The sequence below is a fragment of the Schistocerca cancellata genome, chromosome 1, assembly GCF_023864275.1.
Source record: "Schistocerca cancellata isolate TAMUIC-IGC-003103 chromosome 1, iqSchCanc2.1, whole genome shotgun sequence".
NCBI classification, from domain to species: domain Eukaryota; kingdom Metazoa; phylum Arthropoda; class Insecta; order Orthoptera; family Acrididae; genus Schistocerca; species Schistocerca cancellata.
Genome location: NC_064626.1, coordinates 1,011,963,793 through 1,011,989,956, shown reverse-complemented (window position 1 = coordinate 1,011,989,956; position 26,164 = coordinate 1,011,963,793). Strand labels below are relative to the sequence as shown.

Below are 26,164 nucleotides of genomic sequence, written 5' to 3'. Positions count from 1 at the left end.
AGGAAGGGTGATCTATAGACCATAAATGATTACGATAGGAACATGGAAGGAGACAGATAATACTGTTTCACGGTATTAGTATGGCATCACTACAAACCTTTTTTTCTTTTTTTTGAGGGAGATGTGAGGATGGATATTTAATTCTATGAAATCAGATACTCATTCGTATCTGTTGTATGAGGCATGGCTGGTAGGTTTAACAACAGCCCACGATGCAGGACCTTTGAGTCCAGAATCTGATGTCCAACCACTTGAACTTTAGTTCCAAGGAAAGCTGAAATAAGAAACAATTATATAAACAGAGGCAAAAAAGCTGAAAAATGTGTAAACAATGTGGACACTCCAGAAAATGATGTGGTTAAGGGATACATTTTGGAGAGAAGAAACGGAATGAAGTACAGAAATTATGTATCCAGGTAATAGAGAGAATGCACCAGCATTATTTTCAGTTGTGATTCCTGTGACAGAAAACTTTAGCTTGGAGAATAAAGAACAATGTATTTTAGTGATAATGCAGAATTTAAAAGGTGTAAGATGACAAAACAATGCCTAGATTTTTTACGTATGCTGCACCTCATTGCATTACAACTCATTTGCCTTTGTTTATTGTCATTTTATGTCATACAAGTGAAGAGGGGAGGAAATACAGATGAAAAAGGGTGCATGTGCAGTTTGAAGACTGGGAAAGAAAAGAATAACAAAGAATGTCATAAAATAATGTAATTTGACAGATAAAGAAACTACTCACCAAGTGACGGCAGGAGAACACATTCACTTAAAAGAAGGTTATACTTATGCAAGCTTTTGGAGTCAGTGGCTGCTTCTTCTGGCAGAACAGTTGAAAGGAGAAGGAAGAGGGGTGAAAGAAAAGGACCTGCAGTTCTGGCTGTCTTTTCCAAATCTATCCCTTTTCGTAAAACTCTCCAATCCTCTTCCTTCGCCCCCTTTCTTTTCCCTTCTGATGGAAAATGGAGCCACTGGTCCAAAATCTTGCATAAGTATGACCAAGTTTGACCTCCTTTTATGTGTGTGTTCTCCTGCTGCCGCTTCATGAGTAGTTTTTTTTTTTTTTTTTAGTCGGTCCAGTTACATTATATTGTCAAAGAATATGATAAGTTATAGTATTGGAAATAATACAAAATTCCAATTAATTCAAGAGTGATTTTTTTATGAAAGTGCAAAGCAGAATAACTTCAGGACTAAAAGACAGTGTCTGAGACAGTGACTAATTTATTTGAGATATTTTGGGTGCATTTACCATGTAGCATGTCTGTGTGGAAGAACGAGGATAGGAACTCTTCAAATGCTGATAAAACTGTTATCTTTTTGGCATATGACAGATGTACTTAGTAAGCATTATCTTTTACCTATTTGTTATTCAAACTATAACAGAAAAGAACGCACACAGTAGAAAGCAACCACATTAAAAAATAAATAAATGATTATTGTTTAACAATAGTAATAATGTGTAACAGTATTTGTTTCTGGGTGAAGAAGAAAATGTGTTTCACTCAGAATCTCTCGTTGATCTAAAACTGGTGTACAAATATAATCTCCCACCTCACGTCTTTTTTCCCATAGACACACACATGTATCTCTATTTCTCTCTCTTACAGAGATTTGCTCTTTCAAGTAATGATTAATTCACATAAAACTCATGAACAGTTGCTGGTAACCAGACTGAACTACTCCACTGAAATAGATGATATCTCGTTAGAAGGAATCCTCTTCACTCGAATCAGTATTGTAACCAAGTTGTTCCAGCCACCAGTCTTTGACTTCCAGTTGCACATTGGACATCTTTGGCATGGCTGTTTTGTTAGCTGTGATGTCTCGCAGCAATCTGCTGGGCTCAGGACCTTCAGTCAAATGAGGCAGATTATTCTTACTGCCACCTGTGAAAAAATATTAATTATTTTTATCTTTATTTACTGTACTATCCACTCCAACTTTTTATCTTTCTAGTAGCATAATGATGTACTGTTGTTGTTGTTGTTATTATGACATTGTGTTTACACACAATAAAAAACACACAAACACACACACAAATTTCAAGCTTTCGCAACCCAAGGTTGCTTCATCAGGAAAGAGGGAAGGAGAGAGAAAGACGAAAGGAAGTGGGTTTTAAGGGAGAGCGTAAGGAGTCATTCCAATTCCGGGAGTGGAAAGACTAAACTTAGGGGGAAAAAAGGACAGGTATACACTCGCACACACACATATCACACATATCCATCCCCACATATACAGACACAGGCTGACATATGTAAATGCATTTACACATGTCTGCCTGTGTCTGTATATGTGTGTGTGTGTGTGTGTGTGTGTGTGTGTGTGTGTGTGGTGTGTCTGTGTGTGTGTGTGCGCGAGTGTATACCTGTCCTTTTTTTCTCCCCTAAGGTAAGTCTTTCCAATCCCGGGACTGGAATGACTCCTTATCCTCTCCCTTAAAACCCACATCCTTTAGTCTTTCCCTCTCCTTCCCTCTTTCCTGATGAAGCAACCGTGGGTTGCAAAAGCTTGTAATTTGTGTATGTGTTTTTTGTCTCTATAAACATACCAACGCTCTTTTGTTTGGTAAGTTTCAGTATCTTTGATTTTTATATGGTTTGATAAACATATAATACTATTTGTCACAAAAAACAATACATAAAGTTTCCTGCTGCATTAACAGACCATAAATTAAATGAAACCAACATGCTGATAAGATAGTTCACCCTGTTTTACACTTATAAATCTTTCTCAATGTGATGGCTCGCAAACAAAATGCTCTCGTATCTTATATCTTTGAATTCACTGTTGACTTACAGAATAAATATCTGAGATAATGTGGCAATATTTTTTCTATAAAAATAAGCAGTAAGAGGGTTGTGCAAAGTCAAAAGCCTCACTTGACAAAGACTATTTCCAGAACTTGTAATTCTTACATCCAAATGTCAGAAAATTTACTTGTAATGGCTTTTGTGACTATTTATGAGAGTTATTTTAGGATGAACTGTTACTTAGAAAACCGTAACACAAAACACAAAAATAATTTCTATATATAACTTTTGTTACTGACAGATTCTTGTGTTCAGAATAGATTCTCATGTTCTAGTACAAATTTTCTTACAGGTTTGTAGTATCTCTGAAAAACAAAGAAATATGAATAAGGACATTCAATTATCCATGAGAAAAGATGAGATCAGTGATTTCAGTGCAGGAAGATTCTTTATTGTATTTATGAAGCAAGGAATTAATCATGCCCATACATTGGTCAATAATTTGAAGGTATTCCTACATTATCATTCATGCTTGGTAATTATTCTTCAGAATTATATGAATACATGGCTTCCAGCAAAAAATGTCCCACAGAGAACAATAATCACTTAATGATTAGTTTCCTTTATGTGTGTAAGAGTATTTACATGAAGCTGAAGTACACAGACAACAAATGAGTAACATAACTGAATAGCTAGGAACTATTTTCAAAACTAGTGACTTGTTAATTACTTGAGTAAAAAGTTCATTCACAGTCACAGTGAGTATAAACAGTCAGTATTTTTTCCCTTTGTCATAGAATCAATATAGATAAACAAAAAGTAACATATACATAACACAATGTGCGAACGAATGAATGCAATAAATATACAATTGCAATGTTTGATATTGCAAGTTTTGTGGTAAGCATTACTGCGCCTTAAAGGTGTCAACTTCATCTCACTGTTCAGTGGGAAAGGTGTACTATTTCACCAACAGAATATGCATACTGTAAAATTACAAGGAAACAGAGTGGCTGGTCATCATCAACTTTCAGGACATCAAATTTCAGTACTACTGAGAGACATATATGATGTGAAAGAAGTGAGTGTATATATATACATCAAAAAAAAGTTTTGAGTCACCCCAGTTTCCAGAACTCTTGAAGATAGACATTAACCGTGGATATTGTATCACAGGCACAGTTCCCTTGACTGTTTAGAGATGCCACTAAACCTGCCCAAAGATGTAAACAACCATGCATGAGCAGCGCCTATTAGGCGGAGGGGGTCCAACAGCCGATCAGTTCCAGCAGTTCCATGAGGAGGGAGGTACATGGTTTATGTTGTTTATAGTTCAACCACGCCTAGACGGTCAATACAGTGGTTTGATTGCGTCTGCATTGTTACTTTGTGCCAGGAAGGGCTCTCAACAAGGGAAGTGTACAGGTGTCTCGGAGTGAACCAAAGTGATATTGTTTGGACATGGAGGCGATACAGAGAGATAGGAACTGTCAATGACATGCATCGCTCAGGCCGCCCAAGGGCTAATACTGCAGTCGATGATGGCTACCTACGGATTATGGCTCACAGGAACCCTGATAGCAATGCCACCATGTTGAATAATGCTTTTTGCACGGCCACAGGACGTCCTGTTATGACTCAAACTGTGCGCAATAGGCTGCATGATGCGCAACTTCACTCCCCATGTCCATGGTGAGGTCCATCCTTGCAACCACGACACCATTCAGCACAGTACAGATGGGCCCAACAACATGCTGAATGGACTGCTCAGGATTGGCATCATGTTCTCTCCACTGATGAGTGTCGCATATGCCTTCAACCAGACAATCGTCGGATACGTGTTTGGAGGCAACCCGGTCAGGCTGAACGCCTTAGACACACTGTCCAGTGACTGCAGGAAGGAGGAGGTTACCTGCTACTTTGAGGTGGCATTATGTGTGGCTGATGTACGACGCTGGTGGTCATGGAAGACGCCGTAATGGCTGTACGATACGTGAATGCCATCCTCGACTGATAGTGCAACCATATCGGCAGCATATTGGCGAGGCATTCGTCTTCATGGACAACAATTCGCACTCCCATCATGCACATCTTGTGAATTACTTCCTTCAGGATAACGACATCGCTCGACTAGAGTGGCCAGCATGTTCTTCAGACATGAAACCTATCGGAAATGCCTAGGATAGATTAAAAGGGCTGTTTATGGATGACATGTCCCACCAACCACTCTGAGGGATCTAAGCCGAGTTGCCACTGAGGAGTGGGACAATCTGGACCACCAGTGCCTTGATGAACTTGTGGATAGCATGCCACAATGAATACAGGCATGCATCAATGCAAGAGGACGTGGGTGTTAGAGGTACAGGTGTGTATAGCAATCTGGACCACCACCTCTGAAGGTCTCGCTGAATGGTGGTCCAACGTGCAATGTGTGGTTTTCATGAACTTCTATTTTGCATCAGATACACTTGTGTTGAGCTTGATATTTGGATTTGGGCTTCAAGTTCCTATGCTCACTACAGAATTTAACTATCCCTACAGCACTTTTGGGACTAGACAGCTGGACAGTTGCAGAGCTTACAATGGACTAGTTGCCCACTACACATGTCTATTGCACTTCAGTGGCATTTGTATTTGGTGTACAATAAAGGAGAATTGAGATCAACATAACAATGCAAAACATCCCAGTTATACCACAACTAAACAATTTTCTGTATGGACTTGGGAGTTTCTCATATTGTGGCAGTGGCAATCGTTTTGCAACAATTGCAACTTTACTCTCAGCAGCAAGAGCTTGAGAACATTGACCATAAATCAATGGCACCTGTCTTTTCATGACTTGATTCAGATCTATTTCATGATAAGTACAACATAGGTGATTAATTACAACATGTAATTGTAAGAGTGCAAGGAGCATCTATACCTATCATTTGTTTGTGTGGTTCAGAGGCAGTATGAAGAATCAGAGTTTACACTGCACATACAAAATGTAGCAGACAGCTCACTGTCCCCCACCTTCCAAGTGTCAACAACATTTAGGGTTAAAACATATGCAGCACCAAAAATGAGTGTCCCAGAATCACCCATAGGTAGTGTTTCATTGTTAACTGCTGTCTCTGTACCGGTGTAGCTCTCAACTACTATAAAGGCTGACTTGACTGTATCTACATATACTGGCACAAAAGAGCCATTGAAGTCAACATCAAATATTTTATTGTGGTGTGCCAATAACATGTATGATCATCGTATGATGATTGGAGAGGTTACTGAATGGCATCATGTCACATGAAATCTTTCTTTGGAGAACTGTAAGTTGCAGAAAATGAGCGGTCGCTGGGTTGAATGTTCTTTTCAAATGGCAGGAGAGTGCTTGCATATCTGTGAGTGAAAATGTTGCATAAGCCCAAGGCATCTACAATACTGTTGGATGTGTTAGTAAAGAATTCTCTTCATAGTTGAAGTGTCTGACCATAGACTAATTCAGCCCTTTTTGTGTTAAGATTTTCTTTGAAAGCAACCAGGAGGTCTTGTAGAACAATAAGGATGCTGTCAGTCCAATGCTGTGTGGCATGGCATCTAGGTGAACCCTTTAATTGTCACTGGAGACATTCCACAGGACCATTAGCAGGATGGGAGTGGAAGGGGGGAGGGGGTGTGGGGGAGAGGGGGAGGGGTAGTATGCACAGGTTGGAATACATTTCATACTAAGCAATACTGAGGAAGCTTTAAAGAGAGATGACTTAACGTACTTCATGCTTGATGCGTTGATACATCACAGTATACCACTACATTGGTGCCAGGTATTTGAATACGTCACTGCTATAAGCCTGACAATATTTCAAGGCATGCCTTCAATTTGTTGCCTGCTTCCTGGGCACCGCTAAGTGCTATGAAATCAAGCTCCTTCGTGATGGCGTCAATGAGAGATAATGCATCTGGTGGTCCATCCTGCTCACTATCAACAGGTATCCATAGTAAACTGTACTAAGGAGTCCAATTGCCACAATTAGCATGGTGATGGTTTGTCTCACTCCTGAAGGAAAGTGAACATAAGTAGTCTATGGCCTGTGAGAAGCGTAAAATGTCTACCTTCATGGATGTGCCAAAACTTTTTGGTTGACAAAAACTCTGCATAGAGCTCACGGTCATATGTTGACCAATCTGCTAGTGAAAGCTCTACTTTTTTGCTACATATAGCTACAGGTTGCCAGTCATGTTACACCCACTGCAGTCACCATGCATTCACCATACTGTGAGACGTGTGTCCAGAACAGTGTAAGTTTACGCAACAGCAGCTTTCACTCTGGTAAAGAATGCTTTCTTTCCACTAGTACACTGTAGTGTGTCTCCAGGTTAGGTGAATCTTTTATCATCTCATTGAGAGGTGCTGCCAAAAATGCATGATTTTGCACAAAACACTGAAACCAGTTTGTCCAACCCAAGAAATGTCATAATCCTCATATTTTAGTGAGCTGGGGAAACTGAGGAATAGCTTCTACTCTGTCTTGAATTGGCAGGATTTCTTGTGCATTGATAACGTACCCTAAGAATTTTACTTCTGTTGCTCCAAAGACAAATTTTTTCAGGTTAATCACTAAACCATGTTCTTGTAGTCTAGTGAACATCTGGTGTGGGTGTATTAGATGCTCTGCCTCACTGGAAGACATTACAAGTACGTCATAAATGTAAACATAACAGAATTATAAGTTTCTAGTTACTCCCTCCATGAAGCTCTGTGAAGTTTAGGCAGCATTGCATTCACACAAATTTGTAAAGCTTAAATGGAGAGCGAACAATGATTCAGCTGATAGTTGCCACAAGGGCATTACCTGTTACTCTTCTTTGGGACAGTACGGAATGGAGATGCCCAGCCAGCTGTTATGTGAAGGCTGACAGATCTCTTGTGCTAACATGAAAACAACTCTTGCTTTACAGTCTTTAGTTTCTCTGCATGAAGACGACGAGCCCGTGAGTGAACTAGCAGTCCTGGCATGATGATAATGTGATGTAGCACGAAGTGTCTTACCGATGCTGGAGAAGATGATGGACAGTTCACTTTACGGAACTGATGAAGCAGGTCATTGTATGGTGAATCGCTGCAATCACTTTGATGCCAGCATGGTTGGCACTGCATAGATGTCGATGATAGACAACTATGTTGTAGAGTCAAGCAAGCTTGATGTGGGAAGATGCTTTAAAATGATAAGAAATCTGCTCCAACAATTGGGTACAGCATGTCAGCAACAACACACCTCCACAATGAGTTCACACTGAAGATTGAAGTTTAGATGTAAGTTGATGTAGCTGTAAGTCTTGATGGGTGATCCATTCACAGTATAAGGTAATTGGTATTTTGCACAGAAGACAAGAAGAATGGTAAACTGAGAGATCAGCACTTGTATTAATGAGAAATTGGAGCTTGGTAGAGTGCTCTGCTATTACAGTTGATGGCTGTCTTGGTTTGAAATCAATTGCCATAGCTGCTGATTTCTGACAGCATATCCCTTTTCACAGAATGGCAACATTACTGAGCTGCAACTCCAAATTTCTTGTGATATCAGGAGATATTCTACGCAGTGGGTGACTGCCTGTGTCTGCTGGAAGGGCATTACCACCATGACACAAGTGATTTGTGCTTGCAGTGCTTCCAGAGAAGTCTTTGTCCTGATGGAGACAGTGGTGATGTCCACTGTTGGATACATCTCGGCTATTTGGTCAGTAATTTCTGTGAGAGCATCAAGGCCACTAGTGAAAACTGTAAATATTTTCGGTGCATCCACAGCAAAGTATGCCACTCAAATATTCCACAGAATCCCCTAATTAATTGTACTGTTTGTGAGTATGCAAAGGTGACAAAGTTGAGACAGTATATGGTTATCAAGCTCTTCAGCGCAACACAATTTTTTAAGTTGCTTATTTCTGACTGCAACAGGTACATGCTTGATAGAGACGTATTTTTCAGTGATTAGTGGCAAGGGTAGGATGACTTGTATTTCCATAGCCATATGCTCATTAAGTTCAGCTACCACTTAACTATAGGCCTATTTAATTTCATCTGAGGCACTGTGGACTGAGACAAATTGGCCCTCAAGTTGAGTGAACCACAATATCGAGTTCTCCAACCAGAAGGGTGGGGTTTTCACTGTAATTGAACTAACGATTATGTTTGTTAATGGTAAGTCAGCTGCTTGCTGTGTGTTTGACACTGTAGGAACTGATTACATGAAGCTGTTGTTATGAGTGGTTCTGTGCAGTGCATTTGATGTGAGAATTTACATAAGATGAGTGTTATGATTCTGGCCTGTGATTCAATTTTTATGACATGTGATGCGATTGTTCCAGCTGTAACATTATGCATAAGTAGGCATGCTGATCATTTGCTTTCAATTGGTACAAGATAAGGCCAATTTGCTTGAGAAGCTGTGTGGCCCAGGACCAAGAGTGTGTCATGTCCATGCAGGCTACGGTGACGGCAGTTGAGCCAGATGTAAGGATATCAGCAAGGGTCTGGATGTAGCAAACCCCAGTATGGAGAATTTTGATGATGGACAGTCACTTAAGAAGACAGACCATGCTCCAAGAAATGAAAGAGTATCGGACAAGCAGAAAGATGGTTTCTTACAGCACTGTTGGAATTTATAACAATTCACAGTCACATATTAAAAGCAAATTTGAAGACATTTGTCATCTCAGAAAAATGAGGTGTACCAATGACTGAACTATACAGGGTGTGTCAAAAAGAATCATTCAACTTACAAAAAATCATAACTATTATGTTATTTGAGATATGTGCATGACAACATACTGTTGGAAAGAGCAAACTCTTGAGTTTTACATGGTTCCCATGGGTAGCAGCAGTGTGCACCCACTTCAGTTCTAGTAAAGCTGGTGTCAGGACAATAGAAAGCATTTAATGTTCAACGTTTTGTGCAGTATGGGTCAGTAATAACTGTTCAGCAAAACTTTTGTGCTACGTATGGTGTGGATCCACCTACAGCACAGAGCATTAGATGATGGTATGAACAATTCCGAGAAACAGGTCGTTTGTGTAAAGCCAAATCACTGTGCTGTCCCCAAGTGTCTGACACAGACATCGAATGCATCTGCCATAGTTTCACAAGGAACCGCAGAAATCCATTTGCTGTGCAGTTCAACAGCTCAACATGCCCCCAATGTCCATCTGGCATGTGTTGAGTTGATGTTTAGGCATGAAACCATACAAAGCTCAGCTACTGCAAGCCCTTCATGAAGGTGACAAATAACAACATGTGGAGTTCTGTAATTTCGTTCTTGGCAAGATGGAGGATGACAGTTTTCTTCCATGCTTAGTGTTTAGTGATGATGCAACTTTCCATTGAAATGGAAAGATGAACCGTCATAATGTGAGAATATGGGGTATGGAACAATCACATGAAATGGTACAACATGTGAGGGACCATCCAAAATTTAATGTGTTTTGTGAAGTTTTATGGGAAATGATGTATGGTCCATTTTTCTTGGCAGATAACACTGTTACAGGAAGCACATGTCTTGATATGCTTGACAACTTTCTTTTCTCACAGTTGGAGACTGAATCAAATGACTTTATTTACCAACAGGATGGGACACTACCACAGTGGCATCTGGAAGTGCGGGAATTTTTAAATCAAAGGCTTACTGAATGATGGATCAGTCAAACCAGATCAAATGAGTCAGCCTTATGTTACTGGCCTCCAAGATCACAGGAGCTGACAGTATGTGATTATTTCTTGTGGAGGTTTATAAAAGACTGTATTTTATGTGCCCCCATTACCAACAACAATGAATGAATTGAGACCTCGCATAACAGCAGTTGTGGAAGCTTAACTCAAGACATGCTCACTGCAGTGCGGGAACAATTTGAATACTGACTTGACATATGCCACACATCTAAATGAGGCATACTGAACATTTACAAAAGGTGAAAAAAAACTTTTTGAGTTTTCCATTCATCAAAAAACAAAATTCATTTTATATGTTTATTAGTTTCAGAAATATATGCCAAACAGGATGATTCTTATTGATACATGCTGTATTTTCAATATTTTTAAAACGACAGAAATTAATATTTCACAGTGAATAAACACCTTCACAATGAACCTCTAAATTAACATCTTTTAAATGCTTTGTGTGATTTTAACATACAATATTTTAGGTGATAACATTGCACTAGAGCTATCACCTCTGAAAGCTTCATATCTGTATCTACTTTATTTCTTGATTTATTACTTTTTTTATATCTTTTCAGTATGCGACAAATGTTTGTCAGAAGATTCTCCCCGCACAATCACACAGCAAATGAATACAGTATGAATACCTCATGTTTTGTCACATTTGTTTATTTATTTCATGAACAATTTATTATTTCACCGAAAACTGTATTTAAATATCAGTTACAACAGATAATACAAAATCATGGTAGTTTAATAAGTGAGCAATTGCATGTGTTAGGTGACACTACCTTTGTAAAAGAGTGCCAAAATATGCTTCTGACAAACAGGCCTAAATAACTGTGTAAACAATATTACCAATAATTGTTTAAACAATGTTTAATGACAATCTGTTGTCATTTATCATGAGCACATTTGCGCAAGAATACTGGATTATTTATTTATGAACAGAACTTCTATTTATATTTATTGTGAGTGACCTGAGTGTGACAGAATGTTAATAACATTTCTTTGTTTAAATACTCTTGTAATATATTAGTTTAGTCTAAGAAATGGTCAAGTCATGTCTGTAGAACCTATGAACAATGTATTAATGTATTTTTGGATGGGACAGCCTTCAACCAATGGAAAAGCAAACAATGGTGGTAAATTACAAGAGTCAAGAGGAGAATGTGACTTTTTGAGGGAAGAGCTGAGCAATTCTTGGCTTATATGTTTGTGCTTGAAGGAGGCAGACCCGTGGTAATGAGTGGTATTTGATTGTGTAGGTGATTGATTCTCGGTGATGAACGGCAGCTACCATACCTTAACTTCTGAAGGGACTTATATTTTGAGAGGTTTGAATGTGCTCCAATGTAGGGCCCTAACTTTTCTGCTTGTATAACACAACTGAGGATAGGCAGAATGTGAGTTACTATCCTTTGTACTGCATGTGTCAATTTGTGAATCATCATGCTGAAGTCTGAACTGGTTTGACTGAAGAATATTTTGTGTACTGTGATCACCAAATGGACTTAGTTTTCGAAACTTCCTGGCAGATTACCACTTTGTGCCTGACCAAGACTCGAATTTGGGACCTAGGCCTTTTGCGCGCAAGTGCTCTACTGACTGAACTACCCAAGCATGACTCACGATCTGTCTTCACAGCTCTACTTCTGCCAGTACCTGGTCTCCTACCTTCAAAACTTCACAGACGTCCTCCTGTGAAACTTGAAGACTAGCACGCTTGGAAGAAAGGATATTGCGCAGACATGGGTTAGCCACAGACTTGAGGATGTTTCCAGAATGAAATTTTCACTTTGCAGCAGAGTGACCTGATTTGAAACTTCCTGTTTCATATTAATGCACACTCTGCTGCAGGGTGAAAATTTCATTCTGGAAACATTCGCAAGGCTGTGGCTAAGGCATGTGTCTGCAATATCCCATCTTCCAGGAGTTCTAGTCGTGCAAGTGTCACAGGAGAACTTCTGTAAGTTTCAAAGGTAGGAGACAAGGTACTAGTGCAAGGAGAACTGTGAGAAGGGTCATGAGTGAGACTGGGTCATGAGTCACGCTTGGGTAGCTCAGGCAGTAGAGCACTTGTCCATGAAAGACAAAGGTCTCAAGTTCAAGTCTCAATCCAGCACACAGTTTTAATCTGCTGGGAAGTTCCATTTCAATACACACTCCACTGCAGAGTGAGAATTTCACTGTGGCTAACCCATGTCTCCACAATATTCTTTCTTCTAGGAGTGCTAGTTCTTCAAGTTCTGCAGTACAGTTTCTGAGAAGTTTCAAAGGTAGGAGATGAGGTACTGGCAGAAGGAGAGCTGTGAGGATAGGTTGTGAGTCATGCTTGGGTAGGTCAGTCAGTAGAACAAAGGTCCCGAGTTTGAGTCTCAGTCCGGCACAGTTTTAATCTGCCACAAAGTTTTATATCAGTGCGCACTCCACTGCAGAGTGAAAATTTCATTCTGGAATTAGTTTTTGTGTATCTTTGATGATTATTTAGTGTGGGTATTTTGCTACCATTCTTGTAACACTCTCAAGCCAACTTTGCTACATTCAATAAGGGTATTTTCTGTCTGTATTTTAACTGAATATTGTAGGACCATTTCACATTTATTTGAGATGTCCTTTCTTGATTAAATTTTATTCAAGATAATTCTCTGTCATCTACATCAATTACAGATGTTAGAATAGAGCCCTTGTTATTAAATTATTCATTTAACTTTTATTTTGTATTTCTGTGTATTTATTAACTCACAATTCTAGTCAATGCATAGACTCTATTTGACTGCAGGATCACAACTACAAGTTATTATTTGCAGTGAATAGTTGCGGGGCATGAAAGCTGACATGTACAGCTCAACCCTATGACTGCATCAAGATATTCTTATTAAACAGAGCCATGCATAGCCCAAGTACCTAAAGCACAAGTAAACACAAGTGAACATGCAACTGGTTTGCCTGTAAGGGATGCTGTTTAGAAGAGCAACTATTCAGCAGCAACAATTGTTTACCTTCACACAGAGTATGATATAAGTGATTGATTACAATGCATAATCATAAAACTGCAAGAAACATCTATATCTATCATCTGTTGCTCAGAGGCAGTGCAAAATCCACAGTGTGTACATTGCATGTAAAATCCATAGCATATGATTCACTGTTCTTGGGGATAACAAGCTCTGCTGTCATCTATAAATCCCTTTATAAATCAAACTGCTTAATGGGTCCTTGCAGAATGCCCTGCTGATACAGCTGCTTGTGAAACAGGTGGTAAGCCGGACTCAGATTGAATCTGCACAGTGGATTACAAAATTGGTCTGGTACACAGACCAGCCTGAATGCAGTTTTTAGGTAGTTTTCCATGCCTGTTTAGACAAATGTTGAGCTGGTCCCCAACCTACACACAAAAAATATGATACCCTAATAGTTAAAATACAATAATAACCACAAGAAAGGTTACACATTTCACAGACAGCTCCTGCACACAACTTCTTCTCTTAGGTTAACACGTAACACAGCAAGCTGGAACTACTACACCTGCTATGGCTGCACGCCTGCCTATAGTTAATTTTCTTTTTTTTTACTAATTTTTCAATTTTTGTTCAAGTATTTAGGTTGCACAAATTATGTACTTGAATCTGTGAAAGCATTACTCAAACTTTGCCTCACTTAGATTTATTATTCGACTACTATTTTTGGTATGCTAATTGCAATACGACATATAGTGTTGTCAGAAGCTACATTAATTAAATGATATTAAGAATTGAATTATTATTGTAGAATGCAATATCTGATTTTCAGTGAGCTAGTACATGATTTTGGACACCACTCCCTAGAAAGACTGGCATCCACACTTCACAGTAATGCGTTTTGATTTTCCCTAAACTCATCACAGAATTAATGTTAAAAGTTTGGAAGTACCTACATTTTTTCACTGCAGATTTAGCCACTGTACTTGTTATATTCCAGCTTTTACCATTGCATTTTTGTTACCCCAATTTTTATGAATTGAACAATATTATTCAATACTCAATTTTCAGGTACTGTTAGCACACATTGGAATATCGAACATGATTTTCTGTATGCTTGAATCCAAAGTATACATTTTTTTCATGCCCCGATTTTTGTGCCCAACTTAGATTTAAACTATCTAGCATTGTCAGACCATGTTAGACAATTTAATCCAAGTTTTTTGGGCGAGTTAATCTTAAATTTTCTGAATTAATGTGGCTTGTAAATTTTTTTCATTATTATTCTTAACAGAATGCATAAAGTTGTACAAGACGGTTAAAATTCATTTCTTTCAACAAAATATTACCCACAATACAACATCTCTGCACACAGTCACACTGGAATCAAAAAAGTGATTATATCTCCGCCAGTATTGTTTCGACATATTTTTGAATTGAATTGAAACATTACCAATGCTCATTGGAGACATATGCAAACTTTCACAAAAAATTTCACTGATATCTGTGGTAGGTCAAGCAGGGAATAGGTCTGAAATCAGGCAATTTGACAAGGACTGACTACTAGGCTAGATATCAGCATCAAAAGAATGGTGCATGAATTCTAAGCTTGTGCACAAATCAATGTTGTTGTTGTTGTTGTTGTTGTTGTTGTGGTCTTCAGTCCTGAGACTGGTTTGATGCAGCTCTCCATGCTACTCTATCCTGTGCAAGCTTCTTCATCTCCCAGTACTTACTTCAACCCACATCCTTCTGAATCTGCTTAGTGTATTCATCTCTTGGTCTCCCTATACGATTTTTACCCTCCACAATGCCCTCCAATGCTAAATTTGTGATCCCATGATGCCTCAGAACATGTCCTACCAACCAGTCCCTTCTTTTTGTCAAGTTGTGCCACATACTCCTCTTCTCCCCAATTGTATTCAATACTTCATCATTAGTTATGTGATCTACCCACCTAATTTTCAGCATTCTTCTCTAGCACCACATTTTGAAAGCTTCTATTCTCTTCTTGTCCAAACTATTTATCATCCATGTTTCACTTACATACATCTACACTCTATACAAATACTTTCAGAAACAACTTCTTGACACTTAAATCTATACTCGATGTTAACAAATTTTTCTTCTTCAGAAACGCTTTCCTTGCCATTGCCAGTCTACATTTTATATCTTCTCTACTTCGACCATCACCAGTTATTTTGCTCCCCAAATAGCAAAACTCCTTTACTACTTTAAGTGTCTCATTTCCTAATCTAATTCCCTCAGCATCACCTGACTTAATTCGACTACATTCCATTATCCTCGTTTTGCTTTTGATGATGTTCATCTTATATCCTCTCTTCAAGACACTGTCCATTTCATTCAACTGCTCTTCCAAGTCCTTTGCTGTCTCTGATAGAATTACAATGTCACTGGCAAACCTCATATTTTTTATTTCTTCTCCATGGATTTTAATACCTATTCCGAATTTTTCTTTTGTTTCCTTTACTGCTTGCTCAATATACAGATTGAATAACATCAGGGAGAGGCCTCCATCCTGTCTCACTCCCTTCCCAACTACTGCTTCCCTTTCATGCCCTTCGATCTTATAACTGCCATTTGGTTTCTGTACAAATTGTAGATAGCCTTTCGCTCCCTGTATTTTACCCCAGCCACCTTTAGAATTTGAAAGAGAGTATTCCAGTCAACATTGTCAAAAGCTTTCTCTAAGTCTACAAATGCTAGAAACATAGGTTTGCCTTTCCTTAATCTTTCTTCTAAGATAAGTCGTAAGGTCAGTATTGCCTCATGTGTTCCAATATTTATACAGAATCCAAACTGATTTTCTCTGAGGTCAGCTTCTACCAGTTTTTCCATTTGTCTGTAAAGAATTCGCATTAGTATTTTGCAGCTGTGACATATTAAACTGATAGTTCGGCAATTTTCACATCTGTCAACACCTGCTTTTGGGATTGGAATTATTATATTCTTCTTGAAGTCTGAGGGTATTTCGCCTGTCTCATACATCTTGCTCACCACATGGTAGAGTTTTGTCAGGACTGGCTCTCCCAACGCCATCAGTAGTTCTAATGGAATGTTGTCTACTACCGGGGCCTTGTTTCGACTCAGGTCTTTCAGTGCTCTGTCAAACTCTTCACGCAGTATCGTATCTCCCATTTCATCTTCATCTACATCCTCTTCCATTTCCATAATATTGTCCTCAGGTACATCGCCCTTGTACAGAGCCTCTATATATTCCTTCCACCTTCTGCTTTCCCATCTTTGCTTAGAACCGGGTTTCCATCTGAGCTCTTGATATTCATACAGAAGGTTCTCTTTTCTCCAAATGTCTCTTTAATTTTCCTGTAGGCAGTATCTATCTTGCCCCTAGTGGGATAAGCCTCTACATCCTTACATTTGTCCTCTAGCCATCCCTGCTTAGCCATTTTGCACTTCCTGTCAATCTCATTTTTGAGACGTCTGTATTCCTTTTTGCCTGCTTCGTTTACTGCATTTTTATATTTTCTCCTTTCGTCAATTAAGTTCAATATTTTTTCTGTTACCCAAGGAGTTCTACTAGTCCTCGTCTTTTTAACTACTTGATCCTCTGCCTTCACTACTTCATCCCTCAGAGCTACCCATTCTTCTTCTACTGTACTTCTTTCCCCAATTCCTGTCAATTGTTCACTTATGCTCTCCCTAAAACTCTGTACAACCTCTGGTTCTTTCAGTTTATCCAGGTCCCATCTCCTTAAATTCACACCTTTTTGCATTTTCTTCAGTTTCAATCTACAGTTCACAACCAATAGATTGTGGTCAGAGTCCACATCTGCCCCTGGAAATGTCTTACAATTTAAAACCTGGTTCCTAAATCTCTGTCTTACCATTGTATAATCTATCTGATACCTTCTAGTATCTCCAGGATTCTTCCATGTATACAACCTTCTTTCATGATTCTTGAACCAAGTGTTAGCTATGACTAAGTTATGCTCTGTGCAAATCTCTACCAGGCGGCTTCCTCTTTCATTTCTTAGCCCCAATCTATATTCACCTACTATGTTTCCTTCTCTCTTTTTTCCTACTCTCGAATTCCAGTCACCCATGACTATTAAATTTTCGTCTCCCTTCACTACCTGAATATTTTCTTTTATCTCATCATACATTTCTTCAATTTCTTCATCATCTGTTGAGCTAGTTGGCATATAAACTTGTACTACTGTAGTAGGCATGGGCTTTGTGTCTATCTTGGCCACAATAATGTGTTCACTATGCTGATTGTAGTAGCTTACCCAGACTCCTATTTTTTTATTCATTATTAAACCTACTCCTGCATTACCCCTATTTGATTTTGTGTTTATAACCCTGTATTCACCTGACCAAAAGTCTTGTTCCTCCTGCCACCGAACTTCACTAATTCCCACTATATCTAACTTTAACCTATCCATTTCCTATTTTAAATTTTCTAATCTACCTGCCCGGTTAAGGGATCTGACATTCCATGCTCCGATCTGTAGAACGCCAGTTTTCTTTTTCCTGATAACGACGTCCTCCTGAGTAGTCCCCGCCCGGAGATCCGAATGGGGGACTATTTTACCTCCGGAATATTTTACCCAAGAGGACGCCATCATCATTTATCCATACAGTAAAGCTGCATGTCCTCGGTAAAAATTACGGCCGTAGTTTCCCCTTGCTTTCAGCCATTCGCAGTACCAGCACAGCAAGGCCATTTTTGGTTAATGTTGCAAGGCCAGGTCAGTCAATCATCCAGACTGTTGCCCCTGCAACTACTGAAAAGGCTGCTGCCCCTCTTTAGGAACCACACATTTCTCTGGCCTCTCAACAGATACCCCTCCGTTGTGGTTGCACCTACGGTACGGCCATCTGTATCGCTGAGGCACGCAAGCCTCCCCACCAATGGCAAGGTCCATGGTTCATGGGGAAGGAAACTGATACCCTACCAAAATCAATTTCCCTCTGGCCAAGAAATCACAACAGTTGCAAGAATGGCCATATGTTTATTTAACGTGACATCTCACCCTTTTGGTGAGTCACCTAACTTCCCTTTTGCTGATGTTCTTATTTAGAGCAGCACAGCCACTGGTGCTAATTTCTTATAAAATAACAACAGTGAATAGTTGCAGTCTAACAGAAATTTTCTCAAGATCTCATAGCTGGATTCTGCTGGATTTTCTCTAGCCTAGCCCAGCCCACCTCACCCCACATGTCTATGTCTACATAGATATTCTGCAAGCCACAGTACAGTGCATGGCGGAGGGTACCCTGTACCACTAGTAGTCAATTCCTTTCCTATTTCACTCACAAATAGAGTGAGGGAAAAATGCTTGTCTATATGCCTCCACATGAGCCCTTATTTCTCGTATCTTATCTTCGTGGTACTTACGCATGATGTATGTTGGTGGCAGTAGAATCATGTGGCACTAAGCTTCAAATGCAGGTTCTCTAAATTTTCTCAGTAGTGTTTTTTGAAAAGAATGTTGCCTTCCCTCCAGCAATTCCCGAGTTCCCAAAGCATCCCCGCAATGCTCACGTGTTGTTCAAGCCTACTGGTGACAAATCTAGCGGCCTGACTCTGAATTGCTTCAATGTCTTCCTTAAAACTGACCTGATACAGATCCCAAACACTCAAGCAGTACTCAATAATAGGTCACATCAGTGTCCTATACGCGGTCTCCTTTACAAGTGAACCGCTCTTTCCTAAAAAGAATGGTTCAAATGGCTCTGAGCACTATGGGACTTAACTTCTGAGGTCATCAGTCACCTAGAACTTAGAACTACTTAAACCTAACTAACCTAAGGACATCACACACATCCATGCCCGAGGCAGGCTTCGAACCTGCGACCGTAGCGGTCACGCGGTTCCAGACTGTAGCACCTAGAACCGCTCGGCTACCCTGGCCGGCGCTCTTTCCTAAAACTCTCCCAATAAAATGAAGTTGACCATTTTCCTTCCCTACCACAGTTCTCACATACTCATCCCATTTCGTATGGTTTTGAAACCTTACACCTAGATACTTAAATGGCTTGACTGTGTCAAGCAGGGCACTACTAATACTGTATTGAACATTGCAGATTTGATCTTCCCACTCATCTGTTTTAACTTACATTTTTCCCCATTTAGGGATAGCTGCCATTCATCACACCAACTGGAAATTTTTTCTAATTCGTCTTGTATCTTTCTGCAGTCACCCAACTTTGACACCTTACCATACACCACAGAATAATCAGCAAACAACTGCAGACTACTGCCAACCCAGCCCACCAAATCATTTATGTATATAGAGAACGACAGCAGTCCTATCACACTCCACTGGGGCATTCTTAATGATACCCTTGTCTCTGATAAACACTCACTGTCGAGGAAAATGTACTGGATTCTATTACTTAAAAAATCTTTGAGACACTCCACATATCAGTGAACTTATTCCATATGCTCATACCTTCATTAAAAGCCTGCAATGGGGCGCCATGTCAAATGCTTTCCGTAAATCTAGACATGTGGAATTTACCTGTTGCCCTTCATCCATAGTTTTCAGTGTATCATATGATAAAAGGCAAACTGAGTTTTGCATTAGCAATGCTTTCTAAAACCATGCTGATTTGTGGATGTAAGCTTCTCAGTCTCAAGAAAGTTTAATATATTCAGACCGAGAATATGCTCAAAAATTCTACAGCAAACTGAAGTTAGGGATATTTCGGGGTCCGTTCTTTTATCCTTCTTATATAATGGAGTCATCTGTGCTTTTTTCCAATCACTTGGGACTTTGTGCTGGGTGAGAGATTCACGATAAATACAGGCTACGTAAGGGCCCAGTACCATGGAGTAGTCTTTGCAAAACCAAACTGCGATTTCATCCGGACCCAGTGATTTATTTGTTTTCCAATCTTTTAGTTGTTTCTCTATGCCAGGGATGCTAATTACTGTGTCGCCTGTACAGGAGTCCTTCCGATGATCAAATGAGGGTATGTTCGCATGATTCTCCTGTGTGAATGATTTCTTGAACATGAAAGATAAAACTTCGGCTTTCATTTTGCTATCTTCAACTGCCACACCAGACTGGTCAACAAGGGACTGAATGGAAGCCTTAGACCTGCTTAGCAATTTTACATAGGACCAGAATTTTCTTGGGTTCTCTGCCAAATCTTTTGACAAGGTGCGATAGTGGAAGCTGTTGTATGCTTTGTGCATGGATATTTTTATGACACATGAATCTCTACTTATGTTCACTTGTCATCATTTGTGCATTCTCTTTTGAAACAAGAGTGCAAAAGTCTCTGCTTCCCCAGCATCTTACATACATCATTATTAAACCATTGTGGATCTTACCCATTCTTTATGCACTTACTGGGCACATAACTCTCCAGACCATGATTTAAAATCTGCTTAAACTTTGCCCATAATTCCTCTACATCTATCTTACTGTCAATAAAGTCCAGCGTATTTGTAGCTATAAGGTCTAAGGTACTTTCATTGTGTGTGGGCAGCTGAGCTAGCTGCTCAAGACAGTTTTCAGAAAATGTATTCAGACTTATTTCACATGACTGTCTGTCTGCTCCCCCCCCCCCCCCCCCCTCCTTCCCAATGAATCTATAGACATCCCAGTCTATACTCAATAGGTTAAAACCACCTACAACTAGTATTGAGTGGCCTATGTATTTATGCGCTACTGACCATTTGACAGTTTAGAGTCATTGAAAGAAATTATAGACTTTCTTTGAAAGACTCTATTAACTGTCACAGTGGAACTGGGTGGTCAGCAAAAGCATCCAACAATCAACTTCATTTCACCTACACCTGTTCTATGTGACCAGGTAACTTCCCTGTCACACTCTAATTTCACCCCAACAGAGGCAAATATTTTTGTCAGCTGCAATGAACACTCTTTCTCCTATGTCCTCTAATCTGTCTTTCTGATATGTTCTATGACCCGCTAAATATCTAAGCGCTTTCCAACTTGGGTTTCAGCCAGCTCTTGGTCCCAAGAATAATTTGAGTGCAAGAACTTTTTGGAGGGTAGTAAATTCGGGAACTTCATTACAAATACTTTGACAGTTTACTGATAAAATTTTGACTGCTGAAGTGTCTTTATTCTGAATGCCATGCGACTTCCCTTGCTGTTTATCAACTGGTGAGTGTTCATCACATCAAACCACCGTCTAGCTTAAAAAGCCCTCATGTGCACTTCATAAGTAATCTGCTACCTGAGTAGCTGCTTCCTTTGTGTACTAAAATCCTGACCTATCAAGGGGAGTCCTACAGATCAGCATACAATAACACAAGTCTATAAATCTGCATCCAAGACTATCACAGAGTCAACAAAGCCTATGGTTGAGACTCTCCACTCAGTTTGAAACCAAAGGAACCCAATCAACTCTGGGAAAAATGCTGCAAATTGTGAGTTCTACTTGTGTCCCACGCTTGAGGCTAGCAATCTTCACCACCTCTGTCAGCCACCTGAATGAACTGAGGATGTCCTCGGAACCCATGTGACAGTTGTTGGTGCCGATATGAGCCACAACTTGCAGACAACTGCACCGTGCACGTTTCATGGCTGCAGGCAAGACCACCTCCACATCTTCGGTGAGGCCCTTCTCCAGACATACTGAGTTTACATTGGTTTTCTTTCCAGCAAAGTCCTCAGATACAAATTCCATATTGGGTCAATACTCACGAATATATGCCATGCTAGATATTGACCACCATCACTGGAAGCAAGGCTTGAAAACTCTTAATTGTTGAAGTTGCAGCAAATCAGATGACCCACCACTGGAACCAATTACTAATGGCATTACACAAAGAATATCTAATGCTGCCTGCCTAGCTATGAGAACTGAGAGCAAAATCAATTTACAGCAACCTCACTTCCGTAAGATATATGCCTTTGCTCTCACCTTCGCCTGCAATCAGCACTGAACATGGACATTTGGGACGCTGTCTCAGACCGAATGCAGGCATAGCCTTTGCTATGCCACATCACTCGCCCACAGCGTAACAACTGTGACTCTGCAATGGCAGCCACAGGCTCACAAGATGATACTGAGCATTCTTTCACTTCAGCAGACATACCTTCAATTGTCTTCCCTCTTTCCCAATGACTCAAGCACATACCAGAGCATTACTGCCACTGTCAATCAGTTAAACAGGGGAGACATCTTGTCTTTTCACTACATAAAAGGCAATCATTGAACATGAACTCAGCCTGTGGTCTACAGCTGGCATTACACAACTGAGCTTTGCCAATGGGCCACTGCTGGTATTAAATGATGACTAATCACCAGTGATACATAAATATTTATGAGTGAGTGAAACTTTTACTTGGTGTTAGACTGCTATATGTTAGGCTTGTTATTTGGACTCAATGTTGGGTTGGGTTGTTTGGAGGAGGAGATCAGACAGTGAGGTCATTAGTCTCATCGGATTAGGGAAGGACAGGGAAGGAAGTTGGCCGTGTCCTTTCAAATATTAGATTAGATTAGATTAATACTTGTTCCATAGATCATGAATACAACACTTTGTAATGATGTGGAATGTGTCAGGTTAATAAAAGATGTCTGTACAAGATATTACATTACACAAAATATTGCATGACACTAATGTTTAAGTTGTTGTCCCCCCCCCCCCCCCCCCTAAATTATATCTAAAAATTCAGCCAATGAGTAGAAGGAGTTGTCATCTAGAAATTCTTTTAATTTATTTTTAAATGTTAGTTGGCTATCTGTCAGGCTTTTGATGCTGTTTGGTAGGTGACCAAAGACTTTTGTGGCAGCATAATTTACCCCTTTCTGTGCCAAAGTCAGATTTAACCCTGCATAGTGAAGATCATCCTTTCTACTGGTGTTATAGCTATGCACACTGCCATTACTTTTGAACTGGATTGGATTATTAACAACAAATTTCATAAGTGAATATATAATATATACTGTGAGGTTACTGTGAGGATCCCTAGATCCTTAAATAGATGTCTGCAGGATGACCGTGGTGGGCTCCAGCAATTATTCTGATTACACGTTTTTGAGCAATGAATACTTTTCTACTCAACGATGAATAACCCCAGAATATGATGCCATACAAAAGCAGTGAATGAAAGTAGGCATAGTAAGCTAATTTACTGAGATTCTTATCACCAAAATTTGCAATAACCCTAATAGCATACATAGCTGAACTCAGACGTTTCAGCAGACCATCAATGTGTTGCTTCCCGTTTAACCTTTCATCAATGGACACACCTAAAAATTTTGAAAATTCTACCTTAGCTACAGACTTCTGTTCAAAGTCCTTATTTATTACTGGAGTTGTGCCATTTACTGTACAGAACTGTATATACTGTGTTTTATCAAAATTTAAAGAGAGTCTGTTTGCTGAGAACCACTTAATAATTTTGTGAAAAACATCATTTACAATTACATCACTTAGTTCTTGGTTTTTGGATGTTATTACTATACTTGTATCATCAGCAAAAAGAACTAACTTTGTATCTTCATCAATGTGGAATGGTAAGTCATTAATGTATATCAAGAACAGTAAAGGACCTAAGACCAAACCCTGTGGGATCCCGTACTTGATAGCCCCCCAGTTTGAGGAACGACCTAAGACCAAACCCTGTGGGATCCCGTACTTGATAGCCCCCCAGTTTGAGGAACCAGCTGTTGTTTTAACATTACATGAACCACTTATTTCAACTTTCTGCATTTTCCAGTTAAGTATGAATTAAACCATTTGTGCACTGCCCCACTCAAACCATAATGATTTAGCTTATCTAAAAGAATTCCATGATTTACACAATCTAAGGTCTTTGAAAGATCACAAAAAATGCCAATGGGTGATGTCCAGTTATTCAGAGCATTTAATATTTGATCTGTGAAAGCGTATATAGCATTTTCTGTTGAAAAGCCTTTCTGAAAACCAAACTGACATTTTGTTAGTACTTTATTTTTACAAATATGGGAGGCTACTCTTGAATACATTACTTTTTTGATAGAGCTGTCAGAAGAGAGATTGGGTGGTAGTTGTTGACATCCGGCGTATCCCCCTTTTTATGCAATGGTTTTACAATGGCGTATTTCAGTCTATCGGGGAAAACACCGTGCTCCAAAGAGCTATTACAAACGTGGCTGAGAATCCTACTTATCTGTGGGGAACAAGCTTTAAGTACCTTGCTGGAAATGCCATCAATTCCGTAAGAGCTTTTACTTTTCAGTGAGTTTATTATTTTACTGATTTCAGAGGGAGAGGTTGGTGGAATTACAGTTGTTTCAAACTGCACAGGTATGGCCTCTTCTATTAGTAGCCTTGCCTCTTCTAGTGAAGATCTAGATCCTATTTTCTCCACAACATTTAAAAAATGATTATTGAAAATATTTTCAATTTCTGATTGTTTATTAGTACACTTGTCATTCAGTTTTATGGCACTAAGTCTTCCTGTGCTCTTGGTTGCCCTGTTTCCCTTTCAACAATATTCCAAATTGCTTTAATTTTATTATCAGAGTTACTGATCTCAGACATGATACACATGCTTCTGGACTTTTTAATAACTTTTCTTAGTGCCGCACAATAGTTTTTATAATATTGAACAATTTCGGGGTCAGTACTCCCTCTTGCTGTTAGATACAGTTCTCTTTTATGGTTGTAAGATATTCTTATTTCTTTAGTTAGCCAAGATTTTTATATGTTTTCTTGGAATTATGTTTAACTATTTTCTTGGGAAAACCATTTTCAAATACCCTTAAAAATGTATCATGAAATAAGTTATATTTCAAGTTTGCATCGGGTTCCTTATACACTTCGTCCCAGTCTAGCTGCTGTAGGCTTTCCCTAAAGTTTGCAATATTTATATTGTTAATTGAATGCACTGCTTTGAATGTCTGATTTGATATACTGCATGGAGCTATGTCATGTACTGTAACTAGCTGTGCACCATAATCTGAAAGACCATTCTCAACAGGATAAGCATTTATGTCCTTAAACTTATCTTGGTCTATAAAAAAGTTATCTATCAATGTACTGCTGTTCTTTGTTATCCGAGTAGGAACCATCCTGACATTTTTCGGGAATGATTTAGGGTAATCACGGAAAACATAAATCAGGATGACCGGACGCAGGATCTAACTGTCATCCTCCCGGGACTCAATGTTTTTACACTGTTTATGAAGGCTACCGTATTTACTCGAATCTAAGCCGCACTCGAATCTAAGCCGCACCTGAAAATTGAGCCTCGAAATAAAAGAAAAAAAAAATTTCCCGAATCTAAGCCGCACCTGAAATTAGCGACTCGAAATTCAAGGGGAGAGAAAAGTTTTAGGCCGGACCTCCAAATCGAAACAAAGTTGATCCATTGTAATATGAGACACAATTTACGTCGAATGAGTGAAGATACAGCGACAGTAGTTTGGTTCGAGTCGTAAGCTTAGCAGTTAAGCTTTACCAGGTAGCCACTGCTATGCGTCAGGCGCTCCATCCGTATTTATACGAGTACCCTTCCTTTTTCACGTGCTCCGTCTGGTTTGAATCGATTGCTTATTTTGCTTTGATCTGATAAGTGCCGTTTTCTTTGTTATAGGTGTTTACGTCACTCTAAGCTGACAATGCATTGTGTCATGCTTTGTTTGTCGCATTCTGATAGTGCGCGTTTACGGCCTGTCGCCGCTCGCGGCACGGCTTGCTTTTCTGCGCGCTACCGCCACTTTTTTTTTAAAAAAGAAAAAGGAGAGAGAGAGAGAGAGAGAGAGAGAGAGAGAGAGAGAGAGAGAGAGAGGAATC

General features: G+C 39.5%; 1 protein-coding gene across 1 annotated transcript in view; it reads right to left on the bottom strand.

Moving 5' to 3' along the window:
• Window positions 1–1,019: 1,019 nt before the first annotated feature.
• Window positions 1,020–26,164, bottom strand: part of LOC126089086 (sodium leak channel NALCN) — a 390,881-nt gene continuing 365,736 nt past the window's right edge. Inside the window, exon 32 of the mRNA XM_049906884.1 lies at window positions 1,020–1,895. Coding sequence (XP_049762841.1) covers window positions 1,714–1,895 — 182 coding nt within the window. The 3' untranslated portion in view covers window positions 1,020–1,713. The remainder of the gene's footprint in view (window positions 1,896–26,164) is intronic.